This window comes from Meleagris gallopavo, chromosome 15 (assembly GCF_905368555.1).
Source record: "Meleagris gallopavo chromosome 15, MGAL_WU_HG_1.1, whole genome shotgun sequence".
In the NCBI taxonomy this organism is placed as follows: Eukaryota; Metazoa; Chordata; class Aves; order Galliformes; family Phasianidae; genus Meleagris; species Meleagris gallopavo.
Window position 1 is genome coordinate 6,335,224 of NC_139418.1, and position 9,719 is coordinate 6,344,942.

Here is a 9,719-nt window from a genome sequence, read left to right on the forward strand (position 1 = left end):
TCTTGCTGTGATTCCATCCCTTGTTTCTTAAATAATCCGTAAAAAATGTGACAGATAATAGATGGATGTATGATAGTTACACAGTGACTTACTTTATGGGAAATACTACTGAGCAGTCATTCAAATTGCTGTTATATAAATGGGCAGAGGCCACCCAACAGGCATTTTTTCATACCTCTATTGCAAGATAAGGTCAGATAGTTCAAAGGACAAACTGCTTTTAATGGATGTGTTAGGCACAATAGATGACTAAACTTTCATCTAGTCACTGTAATGCTCAGCTCAATCCAGACACTGAAACCTTGGCATTAGGAGTGTGAGTTCCTCATTATCTTCCAGTACCTTCTGTGTATTTACTACAGTGCACAGAAATAGATGATATGTACTGTTAAGATACGGAGTGGCAGGTATTTGAAGTCAAATTTATACAGTGTAGTCTTTTGGCAGTCTAGGTGCACCAAGTCACTTGAGACACCGAAACAAACCGAGCCAAGCTAGAATAATTTCGTTTAGCTTTCTTTTTCCTTTTTGCTTTTCTAGCCTTTCCCATTGCAGCTTCAGCCTCTTAAATTACACCCTTAGTCTCTTATCCCTTGCACTGAAGTTGATCAGGTAGCATTCAGCTGTAAGCAGCTTTGTTGCTTCCTACTAAAATGTCTTGTAATACAATAGAAAAAAACAGTTAATTATTTGCATTTCAATGTTTAATTGAAAGGTACATATCTTGAGACATGAAAATACCAGCACAACTGCATGCTGCATCCTGCTCTCTCCCATTTGTCACAACACTTGTGTTCCTTTCAGCACTGGTGGATGGAAAATGCAATCCAATACTATGCAGCGTAACCATTCCCATCAGTTTACGAGTAAGCTTGATTTGTCCAGTACGGAGCTTTGGTATGTTGTTTTCTGTGAGAAGTTGAACTAGTTTGAGAAAAGTGAAGAATTATCTCCTCATCCATTATTACCATAAAGGAGATGGATTTGGTAGGCTAGCCTGGTAAGTACACAGAGAATTCCAAACATGCAGATTCCTTCCTTCTCCACTGACTCCATTCATACAACAACTGGTTTTTAACAGAATTCAAGGAGTCATAAGCAACATTCCCCCAAATCCTCATCCATCTTACATACAATAACACATTCTTCTCGTTCACTTTTACATTAGTACCAGCAGCATGATACACCTCAAGTACTGACATAGTCTTCAGGGAAAAATCAGCAATTTTACTTAGTAAGGTTACTGTTAAGCAGACTATGGTTGCAAGTCTTCACGTTTTCCTAATCTTGAGTAGCCTGTAAGTAGGAGCACAGTGAAGCTTGAATGTTTCTGACTGTGCTTGTCCTTCTTGATCAGTATCAGCATTTAATCCTTGTACAGTGGAACCCTGGCAAACTGATGCCCAATTTGGAGCAGGTGCTTCTCCCCAGCCATCACTAGGTGTTACAAAGTTTCCACACACTTGCCCTCGTCCATAATCTCAGCAAACCACACTTCTTATTATAACACTGATGTTAGTGATGCGCTGTTAATGACTACACAACAGGCATCACAAAACCTTATTTTCAGTTTGTGTCCATGGTAAAGGTGAGCACCCTACCCTGTAGGAACACAAACAGCATGTCAGCTGGTCTGATGAGCATTTGTTATTCCTATCACTATTGAGTAAGATGGTCCTTAGTTTGCCTGAGACACTGAAGCACTGTGATACTGCATATGTTTACCTTGTATCAAGTAATCTTTGGAAAGTGAACCAATTTTTTTCAATTTAATATACAATTCTGCACCTGCACTTGCTGTAAAACAAAATTAGATTACACAAGCTGCTCTAGAAACTATAAGGTATTAAATTCTTTGCATCAGTATTGTGACATTTTACTGCTTAAATAGTAGATTGTCTAGTAAGTAAGACCAAAAGCTAACATTAGGTATCATAGTCATCATGAAAAAGAACATTTGCTGCAAGGAATTCTAGTCTGAACTGCTATATATTCTTGCAAAAGTCAAGTTCTTCATTAAGATGTTTCTTGAATCTTCATCTGTCTGGGAACAGGTTTCAGGCTGGTTCTCTCCTTTTATTGTACTCCTTTAAGACAAAAAAAAAGACAAACATAATGAATAATCAACTAACTAAAGGGATTTTTACGAGAATAAAATAAAAGCATAAGACCGACATATACACAGAAAGACAACTTTTAAAGAAAGGTTTGTAGCTTTTAGAATTAAAGTCTAGATAAGGAAGTAGTGTGCGATTCCACGGTTAGTGAACTGCAATATGCATAACTTAATGAGTTTCAGACTTTACTAAATGGACAGCTATGCAACTCAAAATGTATGAAGCTGTCTTTAAGTGGCTTTAGTGAACTAGTGCAAGAGAGATTCTAACAGGCAGCTGTTTCCTTTTAGATTCTTTCTGCAATAGGAACAAGCTAAGTATTTCCCCTGCTTTTTTACCAGTTTTACTCCGCATTTAAGTTTGAATGAGGTCCCAATGTCTGTAGAATACATTTCTGCTCCCAGAGTACATCAAAGCATCAGTTCCATTTCCAATGTTCACACATTAGGTAGCCACTTCTTTAGGTACACCACAGGCTCAAGCATGAACACAAGAACAGACCAGCCTCTGTGACAGGCCTACTACATTTACGTTAACATCTCCAACAGGTTACCTATATGGAATAAGAAACTTTGAAACAGTTAACAGCTAATTACTTCTACATTGTGAGAAGCTGCTTTTACAAGTAGTTACCTATTATGAGGTGGTTTCTGGAATTGTAGGAAGGTGTGTTATTCTATAATAGCTATGCTTAAGCTGCCGTGCTGTACGTCCAGACACGATCCATTTTAATTTCTGGACATTTGGTTTGGAACACTTGCTTGAGGAATATTCTGTAAGGCACTTCAACACCAATTCCTTCCAGAAGGTCAAATCTCTGTTGTTGATCTAAATAGCAAGACAGAATCCCATATGTCACTAACTCATTACATTCTTAAATTACATGTGCATTTTTAGCTACTTAAGATAGAAAGCCAAACATCCCAAGCCAGATGGAATATAAAAAAGAAAAAAAGAAACCAGTACATCAATAGAACTCCTCTTCCCCCACTGAGAAAGCCCCCGCATGCATTTTTATTCCTGCATCCTGGAAAACTTTATCCATACCTTGGAATGCAACTGCAGAAATTCCAATGCCTCTGTCAACTCCAGTAGTTTTTGTTCTTCTATCTCTAGTGCCATAATAGACAGTGCTAAAATAGAAGGCTGGAGAGAGAAAGATAACATGGTATTTTTGATCTACAACTTTAAAGTTTCTCTAGTCTCACCGACTATTAGCTTTCAAGTTTACCTTAGCTTTAGAAAACATGATTCTGCAGTGACATGCCTTAAGCTGGGTCTCAAGTCTCTCAAAATTAAGGTATCTTTTCCTGTAATAAAAACAGATGAATCATTGTTGCACAAGAACACAATCTTTATCAAGACCACTCTTCTCTCTGGTGATAGTGACAGGACATGAAGGAATGGCATGGAGCTATGTTGAGGAATGGTCAGCTTGGGTGTTAGGAAAAGGTTTCTCACAAGAGGATGGTGGGCATGGAATGTGGCTTCCATGGTAGGCAGTGGTTACTGTCCCAGGCTGCTGGAGTACAAGGAGCACTTGGACAACACACTCAGAAATATGGTCTGAGTTTTGGATGGTCCTGCGTGGGGCAAGGACTTGAACTTGATGCTCTTTGGGGGTCTCTTTTTACTTGGTGTACTCTCTGATTCCATGGAAACAGAGAAGCTGTGAGAATGTTCTTTATTTAAACAAGGGCCTCATTTGTACCAGAAGTGTTTCAGTCAAACAAGCATTACATTTTGTCATTCTTCATGCCCAAAATAAATCTTGTGTTATACTGGGGAGAACTGCATCGTCAAAATAGATTTAGAAAACGGGAGTTTTAATGTTAACTATCAAAAGGAATTTTTTCTGAAACCCTACTTTGAAATCTTTGCAGAAAGGCTTTACTGATGCAAACTTCTTACACTATTTTTGTTGAGCAATTTGTTTTGGGACTTAGAGAACAATACTCCCTAAATGACTTTACACACAAAAAAACATTTTAAGATAACATTACACCTCAGTATTCACATTTATTATTAAGGAAAAAAGTTTCTTTTTTTTTTTTAACATCAAAAGCCCAACTACTTGACTAATAATCCCTAGCATAGGCTTCCTGATCACCTGCAGCCATACCGTAACACAATAAGTTTGAGATATTTTACCTTTCACAGCTTAAATTCTCATGAATGAGCGAATGATAAAGCTGTAGAAACTGGAAGGCTGTTGTTGCTTTGACTTTCCAAGAAAGCTTCTCCAATACGATTTTCTCCATTCTCATCATATCAGAAACAGTGAACCTATACTGGCTTATTCGAATTAAGTCGGTGGCTAAGGGAACATTTCTCTCTTCTTCTGTTGCCTTCACAGCCAGGTAGAAGCAGCTCAGTCCAACACAGCCCAAGTGTTTAGGCTGTACCTAAAAAAAAGTCAATGTTTTTAGTTACTTTTAAAGAGGGAAGCCTTTGATAAACCATCTCAATATGCAAGTACCAAATTATATATTATTTTAGGAAAAAAAAAATCATGTAGAACTAGTTTCTAAACGCAGTTGTATAGGACCTAGGCTGTTGTAGATATTGACTTATCCCAAAAATTTTGTATTTTTGTTTGTGTGTATATATATTTATGGAAACCACAGAGAATTTGTAAGGGCAGGTTTTGGATTTAAAAGTTTTATATTCCACCCAGCCTTCTCTTTTTTAGGGACATACTAACACACAAGGAAAGCTAGCATTTGTCTTGGACTAAGTGGAATACCAGTAATCCTGTCTTGTAAGACAAATAACCCAGGTCAGCATATCAAATACACGCAGAAGAATGGAGTGCTAGCTACCTGTTAATTTTACCTGATTAATAAATGCTGAACAGTATCCCAACTCTTGATACACCTAAGACACACTACTGGGTTTAAACAGCACTAAACTGAGAGGTAATTCAGCATATTCTTGTGTATGTGCAACAGGCCAGACACCCTGTCTTGATCTAAAGCAATCACGAGCCTGCGTTTCCAAGCTTATGGGCACCCTCAAGTTGAACAGACGGCCTCTTCCTTCTCTTCAGAGAAAGCAGTTAGCACTGCTACTCTTAGCACTGCTGGAATCCAACCAGGCAAAGCCATTTTTTAAGCTCTTGTGCAACCGGGATCCGGGGAAGAAGCTTAACCTTTAGCCATCTAAAAACAAAGCAAGCCCTTCTAAATAACGGGAGCGAGGTCGCAGTGAGGAGAAGCTATCGAGCTTATACTTCAAAGAGCCATACCTTCATTTTGGACAAGAACCTATCTAAGAAGTTGACAGCCAGCGAGAAGGTCTCCGTGTGGAAGCCGAAGAACTGAGTTAAGCTGAGCAGATCCTTCACTTCGAAGTCTCGCAGCCTCGCGGTCATTCGGAGGCCGTTGTCGTGGGCGGACTCGATCAGCCTCAGGCCGGAGCCCTTCGGCTGGCAGCGCGGCTCCTGCTCCAGAAGAGCCGTCAGCCGGTACAGCAGCGCGCGGGCATCGCCGCTCACAAGCGTCTCGATCATCTGCAGCGACAAACAACGAGCTGCAGCGGCAAACAAACAACGAGCCGCAGCGAACCCAACAGCCGCGCACGCGCCGCCTGCACAGGACATGTCCGGGCCCGTCCCCGCCCGCCTCGGGGCCGCACACGCAGCACGGTGCCCCGCCGCCCCGCTCCGCTCCGCCGGCGATCCGGGCGCGGCGCGGAGAAGCCCGAGCCGCCGGCTGTTTGGTCCGACCCCGCGCCCTTACCTCGCCGCCGTCTCGCTGCTCCCTTCGGCCGGAGGAGGGTCCCGAGGCGGTGCGCGTGACGCCGCGAGTTTACCCTACACAACTCTCGCCCGGCTGGGCGCCGAGCCCCACCCGCACGCTGCCATGCGCCCCTCACCACACCGCTCGGCTAACGCCGCCCCGGGTTCCGCTCCGCCCCACGGGGCTGCGAATGATTGACGTGCAGGCGGGCCAATCGCAGCGCGGGGCGCCTTCTCCACGAGCGGCGCGGGCCCGGCGCTGCGACTCCCTCTGGCGGCGGCGCCGCCACATGGTCGGTGTTGACTCGAGGCGCGCGTCAGCTACTTCATCTCCTGAAATTTTAGGGATGTTATTTCGGATTCAGTCTAAAATTTTTAAGCCGTCTTGTGGTAACTATCATCTGAGAGGCTTAAAATGCTTTTGAGGGCTGCATTGGAGTAGAATGCAAGCAGCTGCTAGGGTCCCTCGCCTTTGTCCCTCGCCGTCTGACTGCGCTGCAGGGACGGGCAGACAGTGAGGCGATGGGCGGCCCGCAGCAACTCCAGCGTGGGGTATCTGAAAGATACATTGACTACATGTAAGTGAGGGCTATGGTGTGTGCTTGTGGAAGTGTTTGGAAAAAGGAGTAAGACAATATTTTTTTTTTCAGAAATACGATGTAAATGTAGCCTTCCAAAGGACTTTTTTAATTGAGACTGGTTTTATTTGTTTTGTTTCTAAAAGAACTGCATGCTCCTGCAGCCCATTTATCAGATTTGGATGCTTTGGACTACAATATAATTACATTTATTTCACGTCAGGTTCCCATTTGTTAGAACATTGATCTGAGTTATGCAGAAGTATTCCTTTGTTATAATCCTTGAAATAATACAAATTTCTGCTTCGCCAGACAACCAAGGGTCCCAGGGCCTACTGTTGCTGTTGGACTCTTTCCTTGATTCAAATCGCTAAGAACTGTTTTTCCTGTTTCCTCTGAGCCTTCTCATTCTCCTTCAGAGAATACAGGAAGGGAGGCCTGGCAGGAGAACGCGTTGGTTCTTGGTTCTGCCTTCTTGTTCAGGACATGTGAGTGCCTGAGGCATTCTGTGTGCTTCTTTGAGGTAAAAATATTTTCAAATGAGTGTTGAACCACACTTTTTACTTCAACCCCATGAGCCTATGTCTGCTGCTCTGAGATAACCTGCAGCACTTTTGTTAGTTGATACTTAGCATCCCTGCTTTCCTACAGCAGTCATTCTTGTAAAGTAGAATCAGGAGTGACTGCTGTAACTGCACCGCTTCTGCATGCTGAGATGAAAAATGTAGAAGTCGTGCTGTGCTGTGCCGTGCTGTATCTGCAGTTGGCTGCAAAACAACAGAGCTGCTTATGCACATACCAATAAAAATGCTTATAGAAGTGTTTCACACTGTATCACTGAATAATAACTGTATCAAAACCACTTTTCTTCATTACCTAATACTTTCTTCCTTCCACTTGCTTATACTTCTTTAAAAGGTAACCTGCTTCTTGAAGAGGAGTTTTCTCAGAATGTGTTGAACTCAGAATATTCTCTTTTATTATTTGGGCATCCGTAATCCCTTTTTAGGTGAGAAATCTTGGTTCTTTTAATGTTGCCTGTAGAATTCTAAGGAATTTAAATATTTATTTTTCTTTGCAAATGTTTTCAATACTTCAATGCATGCTCTTAAGTTAAACCATGAAAAATTTTAACTAAAATCTGGCATTGTTTTAAATATATTTGAGAGAATGAAGTGGAATTAAACTTGTTACCACAGAGCAAAACATTTGCCTGTCCATATCCTTTATGGCATGCTTGTTAAAATGACTTGCATGTGCATTTGCTGTGTAAAGGGAGATGAAATATTATTACTGTGCTCCTTGCATCTGTTCTCGTTTCCATGGAAATAAATAGGAGGCATTACTTTTGGAGCATTCTATGTACTTTTCCTAGCTTCAAAACCTTTACATTACTCCACGCTCTCACTGTAGTTCTTCTGTGGTATCAGTATATACATCCAGAAGAGGAAGTTTGACATCTGTTGCATTAGAGCTTTCCCATGTGAAGCCTCTGTGTCTCTCTCGAATGTCTTTTCATTCTGGGTACTTGTCACTGCAATTTAGCAATGGTCAGATAAAATCCATGTTCTGTCATACCTTTACTTTTCCTCTGCTGTCCCATTTGTCTGCTTGCAACAGGCAGTCAGTAACTGTATTGTTGTGTGATGAGAAATAAAGCAGAACGACTGTCAGGGTTAGCAGCAGCAGCAGTCATCCTTAGCAGATGTAGCATGGCAGGGAGATCCTCAGCTACCAGGACACGTCCTTGCCAGTGTGACGGGAGAGAATGATGCTTGTGTGTGACAAATGAAGCAATATTCAAAGTAAGTTGCTGTTTCTTTAGCAGAGGAAACACTCCCTGATGTATACTGGTTTGTAGCAGGGTCAGTGGCTTTTTAGGGTAGTCGGATGGCCAAGGGTGAGACCCGCCAAGAAGCTGTTAGCATCAGTTCCTCTAAATATGATAATTAAACTAGCAAAAAAAAAAAAGAAGTTTAGAACACCTTGCTTGCTCTCCTCTTTCCTGTGTTGGTGGCTGTCTTCTGTTGTCTCACAAGAGAGCAGCTTTCCTGGGCAGCTAGTCCAGCTGTGTTCCTTCTTTTGGAAGGAGTGCACGTATAAAACTGAGAGGATCTGTTTTGTGCACCAATGAGTTTTATTGTCTTATTTACTCAATATATGTGTCAGAAGCAGTATTCATCCTGTTTTTTCCATTGTGTCTGTTACTTTTTTTACTGTGGATTTCTTTGATTCTTTCTGTTGGTTACCTTTGTAAATGAATTGTGTTTTATTAGAAGAATCTTTATTATCTTTATTATACTTTAGAAAGCTGCAATGAGTGGCAAAGAAGGTGAAATCAGAAAAGCTTGAGATGCAGAGATATTGAAGAAAAATATATTTTGCATAGAAAATGCTTGTATCTTTAGAAGGCTCGGTTGAAATCAGCATGAGGGATTGTTTGGGTGTAAAGGTGGGACGGCCAAAATAGTATGTCCAGCTTTTCCCTTTTTCAGCATCATTTCCTAGTACAAAAGCCAACTTTTGTGTTTATATTTGCTATAGTTAACTTTTTTCCTCAGACCCTTACTGTAGTAGAATGAATGCATTTAAAATCTTTGTTTTGGCACTCATTTGTAGTGACCTTCATTTGTATCTTGATTAGGAAAGAAAAGTGATTTGCTTAAAACTAAAGATGGGGGCATCAATTCCAAATCTCAAGCCTTTCTGAAAGAAAATAGGTTGACTTCCTTTGCTATCAACTCTTACCTACAAGTCAATTTATTGCTTTTTGTGATATCCCTACATAATTGCCCATGGATGCAAACTCAAGTGCTGCAAGTATTCACAGATGTATAACGTTAGAAATAAAGATTATAGTAAATCAGACCTCATGAATATGCATTTTTTGTTGCCAGTAAATCTGAGTTATCTAAATTAAAATTCAAAATTATATATTGCAGAGGAAGTGTTCTTTTTAAGAGTTGGAAAACATTTGCTGTAGTCTTCCTGCCATCGTTACACACATAATAATCATCTGAAGCAAATGATATTTCTTTTTCTGCTGCTCGTTTTAACTAGCTGTTATTTCTTATGTTGCTGTTAAAAATGGATATATCTTAAAAAGCAGTGGGCTATGGAATGGATTGCAAGCCACTGGCAGGTGAAAGCACTGACCTGTTTTGTGCTCTTGTGGTGGTGGTTCTGGACTGAAGCGGCACTGGGGGAAACACATTCCTTCGTGTCCAGGTCCTGAGAGCACCAGTAGGTGTAGGGACCCTGCCAGCCCCAGCTGGAGCTGCTGCC

At 41.3% G+C, this 9,719-nt stretch overlaps 1 protein-coding gene across 2 annotated transcripts; it reads right to left on the reverse strand.

The window, feature by feature from the left end:
- Positions 1-686: 686 nt before the first annotated feature.
- Positions 687-6,056, reverse strand: CCNG1 (cyclin G1). Of its 2 annotated transcripts, XR_014886490.1 has the most exons (8): positions 5,858-6,056; positions 5,365-5,628; positions 4,269-4,522; positions 3,349-3,427; positions 3,165-3,263; positions 2,751-2,945; positions 2,456-2,670; positions 687-2,087 (listed from the first exon to the last, which is right to left on the reverse strand). XR_014886490.1 is itself a non-coding variant. In XM_085236299.1 (7 exons), exons 2-6 carry the CDS (start codon positions 5,626-5,628, stop codon positions 2,754-2,756), a joined length of 888 nt encoding a protein of 295 aa, XP_085092425.1. In that variant the 5' UTR covers positions 5,858-6,055; the 3' UTR covers positions 687-2,087; positions 2,751-2,753. The 2 variants fall into 2 exon arrangements, 1 of the variants encoding a protein (XP_085092425.1); XM_085236299.1 differs by lacking the exon at positions 2,456-2,670 and having other exon boundaries at positions 5,858-6,055.
- Positions 6,057-9,719: the final 3,663 nt, after the last annotated feature.

What these genes read in the sequence shown, in the direction of transcription:
- CCNG1 (XM_085236299.1), bottom strand. Translation starts at nt 5,628, where the DNA reads ATGATCGAGACGCTTGTGAGCGGCGATGCCCGCGCGCTGCTGTACCGG. An exon ending in GAGAATTTAAGCTGTGAAAG is followed by an intron (nt 3,428 to 4,268) that starts GTAAAATATCTC and finishes TTTTTATTACAG; the next exon opens with GAAAAGATACCTTAATTTTG. An exon ending in TTCTGCAGTTGCATTCCAAG is followed by an intron (nt 2,946 to 3,164) that starts GTATGGATAAAG and finishes CTTGCTATTTAG; the next exon opens with ATCAACAACAGAGATTTGAC.